Below are 22,076 nucleotides of genomic sequence, written 5' to 3'. Positions count from 1 at the left end.
TCATATGAAGTTGGTTCATGTGAAATGTGAGGTTTTTGTGATACTTTCCTTCTTTGAGTCTTGTTCCCCATTGAGAAGTCCCCCATCTTCATTCCTGTTGCAGCCTCAAAACCTGAAGTGTGGGTGGTGAGGCAGAAGCATATTTGACCTGCCATCACTAGGTGCAAATGAACTGCACTGGGCTGATTGGTTGAGTTTGCCTGAAATACCCAAAAGCACCCTTCCCTATTTCTGAATGAGAAGGTTGCCCTGGGAAGCCACCCAATCAGTCCAAAAACAAGAAGAACTTTGCTTGATTTCCAAACTTTCTGAAGGGAAGTTTTTTTACTAAAGGGGATTGAAGAACCCCTTCAGGGCTGAAGATCAGAAAACGTGGGGAAATGTCCTGTGTGAAAGTACAGGCAGGAAATCACAGTACAGTATATGTCTGAACCAGGAAGTATGTTGCCCTGAGCCTCCAGCCACTTTTGGCAGGATAGCACTGCTGGGATTTTTGCTATCCCAAGAAATTTGCTGAGGGATTATTGATAGCAGGGCAGGAAGGACTGACAATCCCACACAAGCTCAAATTCACAGATGTGACTCATGGATGTATTTTCCCATGCAATAAGTTTGGTTTTTGCCTTGGTCTCCCACATGAGGAAAGAAAATTCAGTGGCTCTCAGTGAGTGAGATATTTTCATTTCTATGTCTTCTGCACAAGAGTGTTGTCAATACATAGTCTAACGAAGACTGAAACACAGAGAGCTGCCTTATACTGAGTCAGACCATTGGTCGTCTAGTTTAGTGCAATCTTCTCCGACTGGCCAAGTTTTTACAAGGTCTCAGACAGGTTTTTCCCAGCCACAGCTAATGGTGTTAGAAATCGAATCAGGGACCTTCTGAGTCTGCAAAGCGCGTGCTCTGGCACCAAATATGGTCATTTCCAAATGGATTAACACATTGCCACAGAACAAAAAAAACAGAAATTTAAACTTGTATCATGTCACTATAAAAATCTTAGTTGAGCCATAAAGTCTATATGGGCTGCTATTATGAAACAGATGCAAGTACATCTTGTACTTGCCAAGGCATGTCTGCAGCCTCATTCATACCCACACCCATCTTGAGCATGTTCCTCATGAATGGTATATGCAACCACATCATGACCCATTTTCATGAGTGCAATGGGCAGAATGATGAAGCCTGGCTCTTTTTGTTTTGCCTTCGCTAAGTCACAGCAAACATCATCAGTACACTTTTGCATGGGAAAAAGCACATTTTGTCCAGTATGAGACTTGGGTTATGTAAGTGAGAGCCTACTCTCTATCACACCATGTTTAACTGTGGTCTTATAAGGAGCTATTTGTAAACTGAGGATGGTATACCATGAAGTGTTGTTTATGCAGAAGCAAATCTAATATGTTTCTTCCTATGCACACTGATTGTTGATTTGATACAACACAGTTGTATCTTGCCATTCTTTCAAGGATCTCAGAGTGGTGTACAAGATGTTTTCCATTGGAGTCATTAAATGTTGCCTTAAACATTCACTGCCCACACAAAAATAAGTAACTGGTAAAAACTATTAATAATTATATTCTGTCAATACATGAAGACAAGTGATTTAACATATTTGTACATTTCCTTTGTGATTTCTATTTTCCTCCTATGTCCTACAAAATTGTTGTTTTAAGCCTCCTGCCGTCAGCCATATACTTTTTGAAAATTCTCACTCATGAGAATCACCACCTTGGAAGTTTATCACTAAGTTACATTTAATGTGCCAGCAAGGCAGACATGTATTATCAGATTATTATTTATCAGGCTATTTACAATGCCAGAAAATGTATCTATGATTTTTGTGGAGCACCACTGCACTCCAAGAAGAGCAGTTGAAGATATAGTACCCTGAAAAAATTATTGCAAAATCATTTCAAAGGACTTTCCTGTTGCAATCTCTGATTTAATGATAAATATTTCTCCTCTTAAGACCAAGGATGCATCACAAGGGGACAGGAAATACCTGGCCAAACATTAAGTGGAATATACCAGCATTTCCCAAACAGAAAGTTTCAAAACACTGAGGGGTTGCAACGTGGTGTGCGGTGGGTCATGATGCAATGCTCAAAATCTGGCCCAAAAAGCCTTACCTGCAGACCCAGAGGCTGCTTCTGGGTTGCGCTGGCCTGCTGTGGGCCTCCATTTGCAGACCTCAGAACGCCTTCAAGATGCAACTTGAAGCTACTTCCAGTTTGTGAAAGCTATTTCTGGGTTGCTCCCAGGACTGCCTGTTGTATTCAGGAGACATTCTGAGGTCCCCAATGAAGCCCACAGTGGACTGGCATGACCCAAAAGCAGCCTTCAGGGACTGCAGATTAGGTTTTCTAATACATTATGGCTGCAACCCTAAATACACATACTTGGGAACAAATCCCACCAAACTCAATAGCACTTACTTCTGAATAGATAAGCACAGGATTGCACTACATGGATTTATAAATGAATCATACATTAATTATCACTCATGAAAAGGCTGAATCTCAAGAAAGAAAGTCTCATGTGTGTCTATTTCAGTATTTGGCACTTACATTTTTTTTTTAGTATATACATATCCATATACTTACATGCCCCAATGCACTTGGATAGAACATGTTTTCTGTGAATTACCAATTATTCGTATTTCTTCAATGTCATCAAAATACGAATTTACAACACCTCGCCCTTCTGGTTCTGTAAATAGGTCAACTTGGCAAATTCTATAATCCTGGAGATATTATAAAATTAAAATTAATAAAAATAGTAATGCTAAGAAAGACAAAATGTTTCATCAACAGTGGTAACACTATATCCAGTAAACGACTAGAATGACTCAGTATCATACTAATGATCTCATATTGTCTAACCCAGGGGTGTCTAACATAAGGCCCATGGGCTGAATGAGGCCTCTGGAAGCCATTTTGTCCTGCCCCTTTTATAATTGGGCTCTCCCAGCTTGATAATTGGGCTCTCTCATATCTTGAAAATATGAACAAGATTTGCACATTCTCTCTAGTCATTTACAGCTAATGAATTTCCATGTGACAACAAAGTGCTTATTTCTGGCCATCATCTGCTTAATTATGTCACTTCCAGCCCTCGGCAGGTACCATGAACAGGGTGACCAGATGCAATGGAGGACAGAGTGCCTATACAGACAGAGGATAGAGCTCCTCTTTTATTTAGCAGGGGGAGAATAACTGGCCCTCCTCACCCCAGCAGTGTCTTTTCTAGTGGCTGTCTGTTGGTGTTTTGCATCTTTTAGATTGTGAGCCCTTTTGGGACAAGGAGCCATAACTTATTTGATTTTTCTCTGTAAACTGCTTTGTGGACTTTTGTTGAAAAGCAGTATATAAATACTGTTATTAATAATAATAATAATAATAATAATAATAATAATAATAATAATAATAATAATAATAATAATAAATCTTTAACCATTGTAAAACATAGGGAATTTTGGCAGGTGCAGCTTTTTAAACATTTCCCTGTTGACCTGTACCTGCCAAAATTCCCTCTGTTATACAATGGTTAAAGGTATAGGCACTTTGTCCTCCATTGCATCCAGTCATCCTGACCATGAATGCTACCTTCAGCCCTCTGTATGAAGTTAGTTTGACATTCCTGGTCTAACCTGACAAATAGCTACTCCCTAGGACCTTAGCCTATTGAAGAGCTGTTTCCAATAGGAAATATTTGGGGTTGGGTTGACCACCATATGCCCGAGGACTTAAACTGGGAGCTAATCTCTGTTATGGGCAGCCCAAACCTAACCTGCCCTGGAGCAGGCCGGTGGCTGGCTTGCACTGCATCCAGGGAAGGGCTGGACTGGGTTGTAGCACAACTTGGAGTAATGGGAATTCATTCTCCTTACCCCTTATCACAAGTCAGTTGCCTCTATGGGGCTACTTGGATCTGCACCACCTAGAGGTCGTGAGTCTTCATGAATGTGCTTTATAGCACATTCGTGACACTTATAGCCCAATACAGGGGACTTGCACTGGCCTAACCCAAGGTTAGAATTGTGGTCTGAGTCCAGTTCACCTCAGATCCCAATGACATCTTCCCATCTGCATTTTACTAATAATGGTTCATTAAAGTTCTGCTAACCTGATTAAAAAATGCACACAATTGCACTCCTCTGAGTTAAAACTGTGCAGTTCAATTGTAGCTAAAAGATGACAATGGTAGTGATTCGCTCTTGCCATATATATATTGAAACCTCTTCTAAAACTTATCTTCTCATAAAGAGTGTACCTTTCATATCATACTACAAGTGTGTCTCATTCCTGACTTCCGCTATTTACTACTTATAGTCATGTTTTATTTATTTTATTTTATTTATATACTACCTTTCAAAGGATTTCTCAAGCAATGGTGAAAAATTGCTCTACTCTGCAGTAGTATAGAGCATAAAACCATCATAACAGTTTTAAAATATGTTATGATCAGTTAATGAACAGTAAAATATTTCCTGTTTCTACCATCATGTCTGACATAAGTGGTTCATCCTTGTGCCTTCCCCAGTTTTCCTCTCTACTGCCTTTGTCTAGTTTGTCCAGCATAAAAGGTAACTGTAGAGCCCTTTAGACCGTTGCTTCTCACTTTAGGCGGTGTCCAGTGGTACTCACAGGACCTCCAGACCCCTGCTGCTTGGTAGTGAGACCAGCAACACAATGTGACAGACAGTGGTAGGAGGATAGGTTCAGTGGATAGAGCTCCAGTGTGCACTTTTCGCATGCTCAAAAAAGCCTCCCCAATTTGCCCCGAGTTTCTTACAGATGTTTGTCGTGTTGCATGTGGCTTCCCAATCCAGAAGTAACTGGTGATGACATCATCATCAGTTACTTCCAGTGGTACTTCCAATAGGTGGGTGAAACAAAAAGGTACAGCAGGGGACAAATGTTGAGAAACGCTGCTTTAGACCTTAGAGCATTGTGGTGGAAACCACTTATGAAGCCTGATTCATGCTTCTGATATAAAGTCATACACTTTGCGGGTGTGGCAAAACAGGTCAATCCTGACTGATCCTGGCTAGATGATGATTGAATAGTAAGGACCCATGCAACTGTTCTTGCCCAGACTGGGGCCCTGGGAACATTATTGCAACGGCATGGGTTGAACCCATAACTAAGCCTTTACAATACTACTACTGTAGTATATACAGCCACATTTAAAACACAATTTTCCTTTGTCCTCCCCGCAATTGACAGGCTGTTCAACTATAATGGGACAATGCTTTTATATAAGCAGAATAAAAAAAATTATTCTTCATTATACATGACAATTGACAAACCAAACCTTCAGCAACATGGTGGACAAGAAAACTCTATGCTTTGAATAGTTCAGCTCCAAACCTTTGCAGTAGTTTAATCAAGTCCTTACTTGCCTTAACTACATGCTTGATTGAACCAATTACTATAGGCTGGGGAGATTTGCATTCATCTTTGTTGTCAGAGGGTTGTTCTTCCCCCCAAAGATTTGTGAGTTCTAATTCTCCTTCCTCAAGAGGAATAGAAGGCCCTTCAAAGCCGGGCTTCTCATACAGGATCCAACTACAAAATAAAAGCAGATAGAGAAAAGTTGAATCATGCTTTTTAAAAATTCTTGATTTTAGTAAATTTAGTAAACACTAGTAAACAATTTAGTAAACACTACTCATACAATAAAAAACAACGCAATGAAGACTTTCACAAGAACACAATATAGCTATTGCTATATTTAATCTACATTTCTATTTGACAAAGACTTTCTTAAATTGACATTTCTATTTTGTTTGATTCTACAATCTGTAGTAAGGCTCAGGAAATCATAACATACTATATGTTCTCAAATACTGTGGAGTAATGACTTTGGATCCAATTCCATTGCTGTAATTTCTTCTACACATAATTCACCAAGGGGATTGGATTTTTTTTCTTTTGATTGCCCCAGTGCTAGTCTTCAATCAGCAAGTAAAACTGCACCAAAGGTTCCCTATACCCACCACCCGGTAGTATAGATTATTGACTCAGAGCCCAATCCTATGGGCTTTGAGCTCTGGCACTGAGCTTCAGCACCGGGTGTCATAAAATGTGCCGAAAAGCATGTTTATAGTACCTGAAATGTAAGAACTACCAGCCCAGCACCAGTCAGTGCTGAGCCCAGTGCCAGATGGATGCTGCCTGGAGAAAGAGAAGAGCTCCAGGCAGCAATTGAGTCTTTCAAGGAAGGGGGAAAGCATTCCAGGAAAGGGAGGAAACTGAGGCGGGAGGAAGGTTCCCATCCTCTGTGTTGGACTGCAAAACTTGACACAGAGATTCTCAAGTCTGTGCCGGCAAAATAACCAGTGCAGACTGGTTAGCCCCACTGCGGGGACTGGAGCTTTCCTTGGAGACCTCCAGTGGCCAGTGTCGCTGGGTAACCATTTTGGTGCTGCTGCACCCGTTGGGGGTGCCAGGGATAGGATTGGACTGTCAGTCACACATGGAAGCAGAAACAAAGCAGAACAAAGGAAAAAACATGTTGATCATCACTTTAAAATTGTTCCTCTCAAAACTAACCATGGAGAGGTGCATATCTGTACATTTTGGCCATGCAGGATTCGCATTCCAACAACATCTAGGGAAATGGGAACCAAGTGTAATAGCTACATGGAAAGTAGTAGTATATTTTCATTCTTAAATTTCATACATCTATACTGGCACTGACCCCTTGCTTTGACACCAATGACACAGGTTATGAGCTGTGGGGTATTTATAGGACACAAGGACACAAAACATTCAGTATATTCTGCACATAATGAAGCTTTCAGATATAATTATACCACAGGAGAAGTTCTGCTTTGCCATTTACGTAGTGTAACAGTTAATCCTTTCTGCTCTTGTTAAACAGAAGGCACTAGAAACAAATGTCTTAATAACAAATAATAAATTAACACTGTTTCAACACAGGAGGAAACCATTTTACTGACATGGAACAAAAGGAAGAATTAAGAAAACAACAACCCAGTTGAAGCGCTGGTGGAAAATGTGTTTTGCCAGTGCAAATTGCCTTATGGCAGGTGTGAAAAGCTCTCCAACCGTGCACAGAACTGCATACTGCCAGAGTGCCGGTGGAAAGGCTAAAGCCACAGACATCCAATAACAAAGACCTGCCAAGGCAGGTAGGAAGGCAGAGAAGGCAGGATGGGGGGAGGCAGAAAGGGGGTGGGGAGGGTGGAATTGGGCAGCAGGGTGGGGGGAATGCGGTGGCAGCAGATCAGATCTGGGAAGGCAGCAGGCTGGGAAAGGGGACAGCTGCCAAAACCTAGTCCCCTTCTGGAACCAGATCTGATGGCACAGGTCCATGTGAATTTGCTAGAGCAGGTCCAAGGAGACCTCTCCAAGTTGCAGGGGTTTACCCTTTGGTAAGGGAACAAATGTTCCTTTACTCAAAGGAGACCACCACAACAGTTCCCCCACCCCCCACAGGCTGCAGCATGAGCCATTTTGGCATTGCTGCATCAGCACGGGAAAGAAAAGGATTGGGCTGTTCATGTTTTCAAATACTGGTACAACAATGGTGAAAGATTGCTCTGCTACACAGCAATATAAGAAACCATAATGTGAACCAAACAGAATTGTCATGAGTGTATGTATCCCTTTACTGTGATACAGTTTTGAAATAAAACACTATGAGGAAAGAAGAACAAACATGCAGCACTCACATCAAGAATAACAAATAGTCTTTACAGTACCTCAAAGACTAACGGATGCCCCCCAAAATTGATAGTTTCAAAATTGTCACATAAACCTTGCCAGTTTTCCTGCAAGGGATATATGGGAATACCCCCTTAAAGCTGTTATCAGGAATACCATTCAATGAGCTACACAACACATATGCATCAACACTACAACCATATCACTTTGTGAGCTAGCTGGATGAGAAGATGACTAGAAGATGGAATAGTATGACTTGCATCTCCATTTTACCAATGTAGGAATTTGAACATACCTCCCTCGGGGCAACAGTCACTAAAGAGCAAGTTCTAGCCAGGATGTAGCAGGGGAGGGTGATGTCAGTCTCAAGAGGTGAGAGGCAGAATGAAGATCAAAAAGGTAGCCAAGCTTGAAATCAGGAAACAGATGTCCAAACCATAGAACCAGAAGTCAGACATCAGGTGCTGGAAGTACCGAGCTTAAATAAAATCCAAATGAAGTTTCATAAAACTTCAAACAGCTAGTAAACCCAAACAGCTAGTAAAAACCAGTAGTCAAAGATAAGACAATGGTTCAAAGCTTACCAAGACCGTTAGGGAAAGAGCAAAGGTATAGCTGGAGGAAATTTATTTAATTAAAAGGATAAAAGAAACAAGGAGACATCTCTAAAGCAAGGAAGGGACTAGTAAGAGGCAGGAGAAAGGAGAAAGAATAGTTTTATTAGCGTAATAATATTGCATCTTGGATACCAGTTCCTGCACACAGTACAATTTGCTCATCTTTAAATTAATTTAGGTTTATAGTAATTTTGCACATAATCCATCCCATTCTATATGCCCAGGATCCTCCCACATGTGGTTCTGAATAGCAGAAGGGATCCCCACAGTTGTTCTACTATGACCTCCTGCCACATTGGCTCTCAGTTTTTCGTGAAGCTGCTGTGTACACTACATCACAGCTTTCATGCCCAATAACATCATGCTCGTCCTTGCCTCATATACAGTTATCCAGTTATACTCCTCTACTGGCACCGTGGTATGCAGGCTACTTCTTCTAAAAGCAAGCGTATCTCTGGAATTGGAAAAGCTCTGGAAATGTATGTGATGGAACTGCACACAAGTTAGGACAGGTGCACGCGCTATAATTTTAAAACAGTAGAGCATATCCAACTACATGCAATTAACATACATTTAACTTGCAAATCTAAACATTACAAATTCATTCCAGGTTTGTGAGTTTCATATCAAATAACTCTACCAACCACGATGCTTGAAGAAGGAAGACAAAGTATCCCATCAAGATGGAACAAAAACAAATAACTCAAACATGCTGAAAATTCAAACAGATTGACTATTAGATACCATCTCCATGCTGCTGTATTGTTTTCATTCAACATATTCAGAATAAATTAAGTATAGTTTGGTTAGAAAATAAGAGTCAATGGAATGCAGAAGGTATATACACTGGCAGAACAAACAAAGCGTGTTCAAGGAGAATGGGAACCTGCAGTCATGTGACTGAATTTAGAACCAGGGAGACTAGAAGGTCAAAGGGTAGAAAGGGGAGGGGGGAATTATTCTCTCCTCACCATCCTCGGATGACTTTAATCAAAATGACAGGTGATAATTCCCAGGAGGTGCAATCCAACACATCATGAAAAACTTCAACGTGATTCTTAGAAGGATCAGATTTATTGTATATCATGAGCTGTATTTAAAACAAACAAACAATCACTTCTTGTAACCCATTATAAAGAACAGACTATTAGAAGAAAAACTAAGCAAATATCCATTAAGGGGAAATATCATCTTACCTTCCCTGGTCTGGGATTAATTTTATTTTGGTTGCTTCCTGAAAATGCCTGTTAAAGCACAGAGAAACAAACAAAAAATGAATCAATAAAAGAGCTATATTGCCCTTAATTATCCAAGACAGATTTTTAAATTATGAAATCTCTTTTTAGTGTATTTCATGGTAAAATTACATTTATCAAAAATTTTTCTAATTAACCTTTTAATGCATTCATTTATATTCTAGATCAGTGTTTCTCAAACTGTGGGTCCAGACCCACTAGATGAGTCGTGAGCCAATTTCAGGTTGGTCCCCATTCATTTCAATATTTTATTTTTAATATATTAGACTTGATGCTACTATGGTATGTAACTGCATTTGGGGAAATGTTACATACCTGTACTTTAACAAGCTACTATATATACTCTTTTAACAGTGATAGTTAATGGGTCAGCATGGGTAGGATTGCAGTTTAGGATTGTTACAAATTTTCCTGCTTGACAATGTCACTTCTGGTCATGACATTGCTTCTGGTAGGTTCTGACAGATTCTCATTCTAAAAAGTGAGTCCAGGTGCTAAATGCGTGAGAACCAGTGTTCTAGATCAGGGTTGTCCAAACTTTTCAGCAGGAGGGCCACATCATTTCTCTGACATTATTTCGGGGGCTATTTCTTCTTTAAAGACACTATTTCTTCAAAAAGAAATAATTTGCATTTCAAATTTGAATAAATTTACATAAATGAGGGCACAGGGCTGGAAAGCACTGACATAAGGGGTTAGGATTGCACCCTGAATATATTAGAGATGGAACTTATAGGAATGAAAGAAGGTCTTGCAATAGCTCAGGGGTTATAAAAGGCCTTGCACAAAGCAAGGCAGGCCTTTCCTTTGCTGCCACTGCTGCATCACAGATGTGAAACAGCAAGCAGTGGAGGGAGCCCTTGTCCCACAGCTCACACAAGAGGTCAAACAGTTGCCCTCATGCTGAGAGCAGTTGCATGCGGCCAGTGCAGGCTCCAGCACGTCTCTGGAGGGCCAGAGGCTCATTGGAAACTGGGGGCTCCCCGTGGGCCAGATTAGATGTCCCCAAGGGCCGTAAGTGGCCCCTGGGCCGGGGTTTGGGCACCCCTGTTCCAGATGATAATAATAATATATTCATTATATTACATTTACTGACATACATACTTTGCATTATTATTGTCTTTTAAGGACATTGCACAGTCTACAACACATTGCTACACTTTCAAGGTGCCCAGGAAAGCACCATGACACTGGGACTTAGGATACAATCCACAAATCACTATCCTTTTCCAAACAGTACAATAATGTATAGGGGCTTGCAAGGGAGGAGCCCCTACAGAACTATACCTTTTGTCAATAAAATCATGGCAGCACCTCATATTATGCAGCCCAACCCTGCAAATTGCTCATCCCACCCACCACATCATATGGAACAAATGACTATGCTGAAGAAGGTATGCATGTCCTTACAGCTGGTCAGGAAGGTGCATTTTGATCTTAATGACACATCAAAAGAAGAATTCTTATCACCACTAAACTAACTGCAAGAAGACACGCAATCAAGTTTAATTGTTTGACTCAGAGTATTGTAAAATAGGACTGCAAGGCAAGGCTGATTTGTTCAAACAATGATCAATACAGGTGTGCCTTGCTTTTCCAGAATCATCAGTAATTTAATGCCTTTATTTCTTTTTATTTATTGCACCAATATTAGCTTTAGAATAAATCTCAATCTTGGAATTAAATATAATAATAAAACCTAAATATCTGCTATTTCATACATTATATACAAACAAGTCCAAATTTTATACAAACATATATATGTAAGAACATTTACTAATCCAGAGTTTCAGTATTTTCAAAATGCATGTTCCTTGATGCACAAAGCAGGGTTATGTAATATAGTATCTCAGGAATATGAACATACAAACTTAATATTCCCAAACACTGTTTATTAGCTTTTACCAATAAGCAAGTCAGAATATTGAAAGGACTCAAGAAAACCTTTTTTAAAAGCTAGTAACTCAAAAATCAATACCCCCTTTCTATTGTGCATCTGTTGTGATATACCTAGTCAGTAAATCCAGAATCCTTTACCAAAACCATTACCATTGCATTTTCTTTAAATATTTACTGGATTTCTATTTAGTAAATTGAATCTATCTTAATCACCATTATTAATCATTCCAGGTTCAAGGTACTGCTGCAGGTTCAAAGTATTCTTACAATGATTCCAGCATATTCATGTGCTGATTCACAGCCCAATCCTATGCATGTCTACTCAGAAGTCCCATTAGAGTCAATGGGGCTTACTCCCAGGAAAGTGTGGATAGGATTGGGCTGTCACACAGTCAACTTGAATAACCCTTGGTGCTGACCTGTGCCAGTTCAAACACCAGATTGATGGGAGGAGGAGAGTAAGCATGTTTCATAAATCCTATGTTGACATAAATCCTAGCATAGCTTTGTATCCTTTTTACGGTAGCATTTCCTATCCTGGATCTTAGTGCTCTTTTGGGCAATCAGCAGTACAGGCGCCTTTTGGTATCTGCAGTTCCCCACGCTGTTGTCATTACCTTTGTTTATGTTTATAACAGTCACATTGAAGGGTGCAATCCTAACCAACTTTCCAGCACTGGTATAGCTGTGCCAGCGGGGCATGTGCTGCATCTTGCAGTTGGGGGCAGTCATGGAGGCCTCCTCAAGGTAAGGCAATGTTCCCTTACCTTGAAGTTGCCCTTACCTCGGTGCTAGAAAATTGGTAAGGATTGTGCACAAAATGGCTCTTGCTTTAATCAAGTTGGCATGCAGCCTCTTGCAATTACTGTATGCTTCTTGCTTTAACAGACAAGCAAGAAGACAGGCTAGAAGGGGGAGTGAATGTTAGCAGGAAACAGGAAGTTAATGTTCACTCTACCTTCTAGCCTTCCTGCTTATCTAACAGACTTATCTGTTAAACCAGGGCTTTTCAAACTGGGACGTCACGACGCCCCAGCCTGCGGGCCCTGGCCCCTGCCCCCTTAAGGGACGGGGACAGCCTGGGGGCAGGGAGGAGGCAGCGGCACAATCCCCAGGACCGCATCGCTCAGGGGAGCTGCAGGGGCTTGGGTACACGTATCCAAGCCCCTGCAGCCTCCCGGGGGTGCGAGGAGCCCGGCGCGACCTGCAGCAGGGCTCCCCGCAGCAGTGAAAGTAGATGCGGAGTGATCACGCTCCACTTTCGCTTAGTGGAGGTGGGGCACTGCTGCAGGGAGCCCTGCTGCAGGTCGCGCTGGGCTCCCCGCACTCCCGGGAGGCTGCAGGGGCTTGGGTACGTGTACCCAAGCCCCTGCAGCCCCCCTGAACGGCGTGATCCTGGGGATCGCGCTGCTGCCTCCCCCCTCCCGCCCACACAAGAACTTAGTGGCTCTCAAACTCTCCCAGAGAGTTTGAGAATCATTGTGTTAAACTTTAACAGACAAGCAAGCAGGCAGGTTAGAATGGAGAGTGAGCATTAACTTCCTGTTTCCTGCTAAAATTCACCCCCTCTTCTAGCCTGCCTACTTGCTTGTCTGTTAAAGCAAGAGGCATATAGTAATTGCAAGAGGCTGCCTGCCTGCTTGCTTGATTAAAGCAAGAGTCATTTTGCATGACTGTTATGAACATAAACAAAGGTAATGTAGCTGTGGGAGACCACAGTGATAGGATTGCCCCTTAGCCATGGTTTCCAGTATCTGCGTTGGGGGGAATGTGTCCCCCATAAAAGGATACAGGGAGATACCTGTATCTTGATGCAAACTTACAGTGCAATTTTAGGCAAGTCTACTTAGAAGTAAATCTCACTTAATTCAAAGGGAGTTACTCACAGCTAAGTATTAAGACATATGACTACTTCCATTCCAGATGTTTGAATGTTTGGCTGTGGGATTAATCAAAAACTAAAGAAGCTAATCACTTTTTCAATGCTATCCCTTAATGGACTTTCCTTTATTGGAAAGACAAAATAAGTACAAAGAAAAAATTAAAATGTGTAGAAGTTAATTACAACAAATTCCACAAAGTATTCTGATGCAGAGATGTGTGACAAGAAAATATTGTTAAACAACAAAAGGTTTAGAAAGGAAGCAACAGTGTTTGGTAACTTTTCTTCAAGAGTCTTGTGAAGAAATCTTGAACAAACTGACATCCGTTCACCAAGCCACATGTACAAAGCATAGAGACAAAGGACTGGATTGAAAGGTCCCCTTTCTTCAATGACAGAAGTTTGTCCAATGGAAAGTGTCTTCCTTCAACAGAAAGACTACTTCCTCCAGAAGAAAAACTTTGAATACAATGGAACTTTCTAAAACTAGATAAGTTGTGTTATTAAACCCACCTCTACATCTAAAAAACCAGGGGAGACACTTGCTTCATATTGGCCAGACTTCAACCAGCTGGAAAAGTTTGTGTCAAGGTTTCCAAAGTTCGGTATTTGCAGACTTCTCTCTTTTTTTGCATCATCAGTTTGCAAATACTTTTCCATATAGTCTGGAGCTTTAAAATCTGAAAGAAACTGAATTGTACAATAAAAATGTCAAAAGTTGTTTACTGGTAAGATAGAGTTAAACATGCACATAGTTTATGCCATTTATGTAGCTACAGTGTTTGTTCAATTACCTCTTTCTGCAATATATCTTTCTGCAATACCTCTTTCTGCAATATTTCTACAGGAGGTATTACTGAGGATTTGGCATTCTTCTGAGATGCAAAAGATGTCGTGATTGTGTTTACATTGGTTACAGAAGGCATAAACACCTTTTCTTTAATTGCAGGACACAGAAGGCTTGAGAAGATGGAACTGTTTTCAAGACGAGATCTCTTAACATCACCATCTGTACTATCCTTGTTCTCTTTCCCATTTGTTTCCTGGATAAGTAGGGGATCACTTCTATTGAACGATTTCAGTGATTGGAGAAGAATGCTATTTTCTGTAGAGGCACGTTTGGGTCTGACCGACTCGGTTTCTAAGTTTTGCAATTTGAGCTGTAGGGATGGGGCTAGATCGTGCAGCTTTTCTCTCTTTATTCCCAATCCAAACGTAAATATATTGGGATCAAATACTTTCTCTAAATTGTCTTCATGAATAGGAGGCATAGCAAAGTGAGGTGCAGGAGATTTTGGAACTTTGGGCCGTTTCTTTTTCTGAGGAACACACACAGAGCTGTCTAGATTTTTAAGTGTTTCAGTAAACTTCTCCATGTCTGAAGGGGAATCACAAATACCATCATCATTGCCAGCTTTAGAGTCATGACAACCATTGCTTTGATTTTGCTGGTCACCAATATTTTGTTCAAACACCTGTATGTTTTCCAAAACAGTATTTGTCTTTTTCTCTTCATGTTGAACCTGAAACATCACGTTGTGCTCTAATTCCAATCTTCTGGGCAACAGGTCAGATTGTACCAGATATTTATCATTTTTATTTGGTAAACAGATTTCTGTGTTCAAGCAAAGTTCCTCCACACTTTCAGGGGATATGGATCTGGCATTCATACTCCTATTAATATTATTTTGGGAAGTTTCAATGTCTTCATGCTGCAATAAAGATACGGGTTCGGGCTGCAAATTGTCTGTTGCTATCTCTGCACCCATTTTTTTAGAAGTGAGAACATTCACTTGAGTATCATCTACACTTCCATTGTGGGTAAGCTGAGCTCCTGCAACTTTTCCATTTTCCTCACTGGTTATAACACCCGCCTGGATTATTCCTTCAGACTTGGTCTTTAAATCTGAAGAGACTTCTTTCATCCTTGTACCATTTTGCAATGGCTTCTGCCGACCACTTGACTTATTTGTTATTCTGTTAGTCTGTTCACTTTCAGCAGGCTGTTTCCCAAACCTCAGCTTTGCTCTGCCAACAAAGATGTTTGATACAGAACCTTTTTTTGAAGTAGAGACCTCAGGAGATTGATTCTGATTAATCTGTTTGTTTTCAAACATGGATATTTTATTGGCAATGCTGAAGTTAATTTTAACAGCTTTGTCCATAGAATCTTGCCCATTTTCTGCATTTTCCAGGGTTTTGGGAGCTTTGAGGTTTAATTCAATACTCTTTGGCTTAGCTGGACTGTAAAAACAAAATGATATAAAAATACTTTACAATCTGTCAACAAAATTTTAAAGCAGTTTAAAAAAAAATTATTTCATCATTCTCTAAACCCAATTAAAAGACAGAATATTCTAGGAAATCTCGTGAAGAAACATTCCCACTGATTTTTAATTTTAGCACAAAAAATACTGCATAAGGAAACATGATTGGTATTGAACACTTAGTTATGTAAGTTTATACAAAATACAACACAGTTAGGAGGACTAGGATAAAAATATGTAGATAAGCTAATATGCAGAAAATGTATGTGGTAAATCAGGGACATAATTTCAGTGAAATAATGTAGGTTTTTCAACAGTGCATGAATTTTAGTCTTTCCATTTAATGTTAATTTAAAAAATCATTGAAATATTTCATTTTGAACAATACTGAGATACACCAAGAAATACACTAAACCCAGAACCCCATAGGGAAGGAGAACAACAGCCATATGGAGGTCCATAGCTCACTGTGCATGCAGGAGGCCCTAGGTCAGTGTTATTCAAACTGTGAGGTGCGGCTCTTTAGGGTGGCGCCAGGAACTGAAAGGGGTGGCGCGGGATGTCCTCTCGCAGCGATACAGTCACACCCCTGGGCAAAATATGAGCCCGTCTTCTGCGCTTTTTTTTTAAAGCAGAAGAAATGGGAGTTGCTCAGCTGCGAGAGTGGCTGAGGCCGCCCCGCCCTCTTCGGAGCATGCTCAGCTTGCAGTCCTTAACCCTCGCTGATCCTTGTCTGGTTGGTTCCTAGTTCCCAGCCTGGGATCGCTTCTCATCAAAGTGAAATCTCTCTTTTCAACCCCCTCCCACTCCCCCCTTTTGATCTCCAAACCTTCCCGCTTTCCTCCTTTCCCCTTAAAGTTGTTTCCATGCAGTTGGCAAAGGGGGAGGAGAGAGACAAGCACACACTTTACTTGGCCAGGAGCAGAAAAAGGGTGTCGTATACTTGGACTCACTACCGTGGTTTTGGGGTGCTCAGAGTTGTTGGTTCTGAACCCTAGAGCCCTCAAAGATCCCTGTTCAGTAGTACTGCCACCACGCTGTAAGAGCCAGTGTCTCAGTCCAGGGAAACCGAGACCCTCTAGGCTTAACTATATCCCTTGCAGACACTGAGCACTTTCTTTACTTAAAGTCTCAGTCTTCAAGTTTCTAGTCCATAATGAGGATTCTGAACCTTTGTCCCCAACAGACAATGAACGAACATGGTAAAAGGATTTTTACTTTATTAAGTACAAAAGGTTACAAAAAGTTACAAAAGGCAGCAAGTGCTAGAGGCATAAAAACCTCTAGGAAACATATCAGCATAAAACAATAAAGCTAACTGGCTATCTCTATTATTTCCTAACACTCACCTGGGTCAGCTTCTTTTGTAGATCCTCAGTTACTTATGAGGCCACATGGTCCTGGCGGGGCAGGATGTGTGCCCACCACCTATCTCACCAAGAGACCAAGACCAAAGACGAAGGCAAAGGGCAAAGGCACCCCTTTGGGCTTTGTTCTTATACTTCTCATGCCAAGAGGATGGTGTGACTCTCTACTCATTTCAAACTGCCCAATCAGAACTCTTGGGGACAGAATCTTCTCGAAGTGGGGCTGGATGCTAGTCCTCCTAGTTACCCTACACATGCCTGATCTCATCTGATCTCAGAAGCTAAGCAGGGTCAGGCCTGGTTAGTACTTGGATGGGAGACCGCCTGGGAATACTGGGTGTTGTAGGCTTATACCATAGTCTTTCCAGACTGAAGGTTGCCAACCTCTCCCCCTCCCCACTGGAGACTCATGGCGCCTCTCTGTCTGCTGAGGTGCTACACCATCACCTTCCATGGAGTTGTAAATTCCTTTCAGCTAGGATTGCAAGCTCCTTCTGTGTTACTGGGTTACTTTGGTTCAGGCTTTGCAATGCTATTAGGCCTGAACTGCACATATTCATGACAAAGGGTACTGTTTTTAAAGTGATTTATTAATCTTGTTGTTTGACTGAAGAGGAAAGGCTGTATTTTTAAAGTGATGAATCTTGTTATTTGAAGGGAATACTTATCAGCCATTGATGAAGTGAATGCCAACCGAATCCTATCCACACTTTCCTGTAGTAAGCCCCATTGACTCTAATGGGACTTACTTCTAAGTAGACATGTATAGGCTTGAGCTGTGCATCTCCTCGTATAGGAGACAAATCAACTTCCTAACCAAACTCTTATCAGCTCTGATATATTTTCATGGTCCATTTTTGTTTTCCCCACCAGCTGCTGGAAAAATTTAATTTCATTAAACTAATAAAGGGTTAAATCCTATCCAAGGAGAATGGGAGAAATGACTAGTTGGATTGGGGTCCACAGGAGTGTGTGTGTGTAATGCTGGTCAGACTGGTTGTTCACAAAGTTCATTTGATAAAACAATTCTATTGGTATGCTTACAAAGTTTAAAAAAATGAGTCCTGAACCAGACAAAATCTACCTACTACAGCATCTAGTTCATGTTCATCCAGTTCTAGTTTATTAAATGCAGATCTTAAAAATATATTATTAATACACAGCAATATACATGCTTTATAAATGATCAGCTGCTGATCACTGTCGGAGACAGAAGTGATCAGCAGCTGATCATTTATAAAGCATGTATATTGCTGTGTATTAATAATATATTTTTAAGATCTGCATTTAATTAATGATATGATTAATATAACTAATATTAATATAGTTAATCTATATTTAATATTTAATATTATATTATAATAAATATTATATTATATTATATTTAATATACTTAATATTTCTGGCCACTTCCTGTTTAATGATGTCACTTCCAGCCCTCAGGAACATGATGGGGAGACATGGCCAACAGCCACAGGGGTCAAGGGAGCCACTGGCTGGAAAAGTTTGAGTACCACTGCCCTAGGTTGAATCCCCTGCTCCTCCAACAGGGCTAGAAAAGATCACTATCCAAAATTCTAGATAGCCAGTCAGTATACAGCAGCAGTTCTCAAACTCCAGGGAGCTTGAGAACCGCTGTAAGTCCTTGCAGGGGAGTAAGGAAGGCAGCAGAGGTGGCGGAAGGCAGCAATGCGATCCCCAGGACTGTGTCACTAAGAAGGGGTGCAGGGGCTGGCATGTACTTATCAGTCCCTGCAGCAACCGCCCGGGACTGTGGGGAGCCCTGTGCGACTCTCTGCAGGACACCCCAAGCTTTAGAATATGGAAATGGAGCGATTGCGCCCTGCCTCCTATTTGCGATCGCTCTGCTTTTTTGGGAACCAATGGTATAGAGAATACTAGTCTACTTGGACCAATGATCTGAAGTGGGAGGTTCACACATGCTCAAGAAGCCCCAGACTTATGATTTAACTCTTCCAGAAGACACGTATTTGTCTTTCACTTTCTGTTTGTAATGCTAAATATTGGTATTTTGTCTGACAATAACCTGCTTTAGCATCAACATAGAATCTGACCTGTTTTCATGATTTAGCTTATTCCTGGCCAAATCCACACCACAGGAAACAGATTATTTCAAGGCCTAGCACCAAATCTATCACAGATTTAAAGCAATAAATTACAAATAATAAAAGAAGAAAAACATCTTTTGAACAGGGATAGCTTCTTAATGGCTACTGAAGAAATCAAGGTCTGACTCAGCAGTCTTTTATTAATATTGCTAGCTCAGTGTCTCTCAAGGTTTGTCTTCCACTGTTTGTCACATGGTCCACCTATTCAAAGTACCACCTTCTGGGTTGGGAGGCCATACGCAACATGACAAACACCATAAGACGCTTGGATTTGACAGGAGAGTTTTTTTGAGCATGGAAAAGCATACTTTGGGGCTTTGCCCGCCAAGCCAAGCTTCCTACTGCTGTTTGTTGCATCACAATCCTGGTCTTGCTGCTGGGCAGCAGATGTCCAGGTTCCCTCCGAGTACACCAGACACCACCTCAAGTACCACTGGTGGTACCTGTACCATTGGTTGAGAAACACTGTTCTAGCTTGAAAAGATGGGTAGGTGTGTGCGTTGTGGATCATAACAAAGAAGGAAATAATCCTATTGGGCAAATAAAAGATGAAAAATAAAAATTCTAACAGTATCATCCTAAGCAAATTTACTTAAAATTAAGTCCCATTGTGTTCAATATAATTTACTCCTCTATAAGAGTATATAGGACTAAAGACTAAGGCTACATCCAATGCACACCTGCCTGGGAGTAGGTTCCATTAATGAAAAGAAAGGCTCAAGAATGTGGACTAAAGGGCAATCTTTTGCATTACTATATAATTTTTTAATGTATATTATCAGCATTAACAACTGATAAAGGGCTTTCTTGACCCCATTGAAAGAGAGGAAAAAATGAAGGAAAGAGAAGTAGAATGGGGGAGAGAGTACACCAATTTGTGAAATAGTGAAAAAGGCACTTGACTGAAGATAACTGACCAATGTTTGGTTCTCTCAATTTAGCCAACCAAGGAACCAAGGAACAAGAAACTGCAACTGGGCCCAAAGAGCGATTAACTCATCTTAGCTCTGATCAAGGGATGATGCCTTTCCCAGCCTCCCCAACGCACCGTTAAGAGAGGTTCAATGCTCAGGACTTGGAATGGCAGGTGTCTGTGGGGGTTTGAGAGCTTAGAGCACCACAGTATGTGAGCCTTTGCTCCTGAGGACCCAAGAACATCCTATTCCATTCAAAAGGTTCTGTGTGTTTTGCTTCCTCTCTCATGAGAGGCTAAGGGACCAATCCTATCCAAATTTCCAATGCCAATGCAGCCCCAAGGTAAGGGAACAAAAGTTTCTTTATACTGAGGAGGCTCCCATGACTGCTCCCCTCCCACTGCAGTATGTAGCACTCACCCCATTGACATGGCTGTGTCAGTGTTGGGAAGTTGAATAGGATTGTGCTCTAAGTCGACCATGGCTAGCTCAGCTCATTTTGGTCCACCCAAGTCTGCTGTCTCTCAAACTGGATGCAGACGTCAGGAACAGGCTTAATTTCTAGACCCACAGGTAGTCCATATTTGTGTGTACTACCTAGAAGACACTAGGCAGAAATTGGCTAATTCAGTATTTCTCAAACTGTGGGTTAAGACCCATTAGGCGGGTCACGAGCTAATTTCAGTTGGGTCACATAGCACCTAGGTCAGGCACCACTGAAAATACACAGCTGAAAATACAGGGTACAGAGCTACTGGGTAGGGCGTGCTCCTGGTAGGAGAGAAGTATGCTGCTTTGCCCTGAACAGGTGGAAGGTTGTGCGGTTGGAAAAGGATCCAAGTCTGTATTCTGCTTTGATTTCCAAGCTGGAATGTTCGAATTCTGAGTTATGCAAAATAACAGCAAAAGCACACTGTGTAATGGAAACTTTGCCTGATCACGGCTTAGGTTTGAGGTCTACACTGATGATGTCACGTCTGGCCATGACATCACTTCCAGGTTAGTGCCATAATTTCCTATGGTGATGCTGCCGCCACCTAGCTGTGCTATATGCATTCTGTACACACAGGCACAGAACAGATAGTATTCAAAGGTCATAATGCCTTGCCGCTAACTGCAAATACCAAGGGAGTGCTTACTTGCTTGCTCTCAGTAGACAGTAGAGAAGAAGAGAAAGACAGTATGTTATCCAGTGGGGAGGCAAAACAAAGAAGAGGCAACAGGGATTTAGATGGGGTGGCGCCTGCTCTAGCAGGCATAAAGTATAGTGTGTGCTGCCTCCCTACACTTGCAGAACAGTGGAATTCAAAATATTTGCCAGGGACACTTACATCTTTGTATGGACACACTGCCAATCCCTGGGTGAAGACCACTAGTATAGTGAGACCTAATTTTTTTCTTGACTGCCACATTTCTGTGACACCATATAGCTCAGGGCACAATCCTAACCCTAATCCTAATGCAGCTCTGAGGTAAGGGAACAAACAGTCCCTTACTTTGAAGAGGCCTCCGTGAGTGACACCCAACTGCAAGATGTAGCACAAGTCCCTTTGGCAACACTATGCCAGTGCTGGAAAGCACTGACATAAGGGGTTAGGATTGCGCCCTCAGTCAGTGGCTTCCAGGCCCCAAGGACTACAGCCACTTGTTTACTGCAGTCTTTTCGTCTTCTTTTATATCGTTGTGGGAAGAACAGTAGAATTTTTCAGCAACTCTATTTGCTGGGTGCTTTAATTTGAACCCTCATTCATCTCTCTTCTATCATGATAAGTCTCTAGAATGATCTCCATGTGGTATGTGTTGAGAAACAGAAATACTGTACAGCAGTGGTTTCACACATTTAGCACTGAGATCCACTTTTTAGAATGAGAACCAGTCAGGACCCACCAGAAGTGATGTCATGACTGGAAGTGACATCCTCAAAAGGGAAAATTTTTAACAATCCTAGGCTGTAATCCTACCCACACTTACCCAAGAGTAAGTCCCATTTACTATCATTGTTAAAAAAATATACATAGTAGCTTGTTAAAGGTCAGGTATGTAACATT

The 22,076-nt window shown here is 41.3% G+C and overlaps 1 protein-coding gene and 1 pseudogene across 1 annotated transcript in view; one reads left to right on the top strand and one right to left on the bottom strand.

Annotated features, from left to right (window-relative positions):
• The window catches only part of CRYBG1 (crystallin beta-gamma domain containing 1), a 144,681-nt gene that overhangs the window by 32,034 nt on the left and 90,571 nt on the right, over positions 1-22,076 (bottom strand). Inside the window, exons 4-10 of the mRNA XM_066610329.1 lie at positions 14,176-15,595; positions 13,865-14,041; positions 13,054-13,056; positions 9,511-9,558; positions 9,286-9,404; positions 5,408-5,573; positions 2,607-2,746 (exon numbers count right to left, since the gene is read on the bottom strand). Of these exons, the coding sequence (XP_066466426.1) occupies positions 2,607-2,746; positions 5,408-5,573; positions 9,286-9,404; positions 9,511-9,558; positions 13,054-13,056; positions 13,865-14,041; positions 14,176-15,595 (2,073 nt within the window). The remainder of the gene's footprint in view (positions 1-2,606; positions 2,747-5,407; positions 5,574-9,285; positions 9,405-9,510; positions 9,559-13,053; positions 13,057-13,864; positions 14,042-14,175; positions 15,596-22,076) is intronic.
• LOC136637689 (5S ribosomal RNA) lies at positions 17,215-17,334 on the top strand (annotated as a pseudogene).

The sequence above is a fragment of the Tiliqua scincoides genome, chromosome 1 (assembly GCF_035046505.1).
Source record: "Tiliqua scincoides isolate rTilSci1 chromosome 1, rTilSci1.hap2, whole genome shotgun sequence".
Lineage (NCBI taxonomy): Eukaryota > Metazoa > Chordata > Lepidosauria > Squamata > Scincidae > Tiliqua > Tiliqua scincoides.
This window is presented reverse-complemented; position numbering and strand designations above follow the sequence as displayed.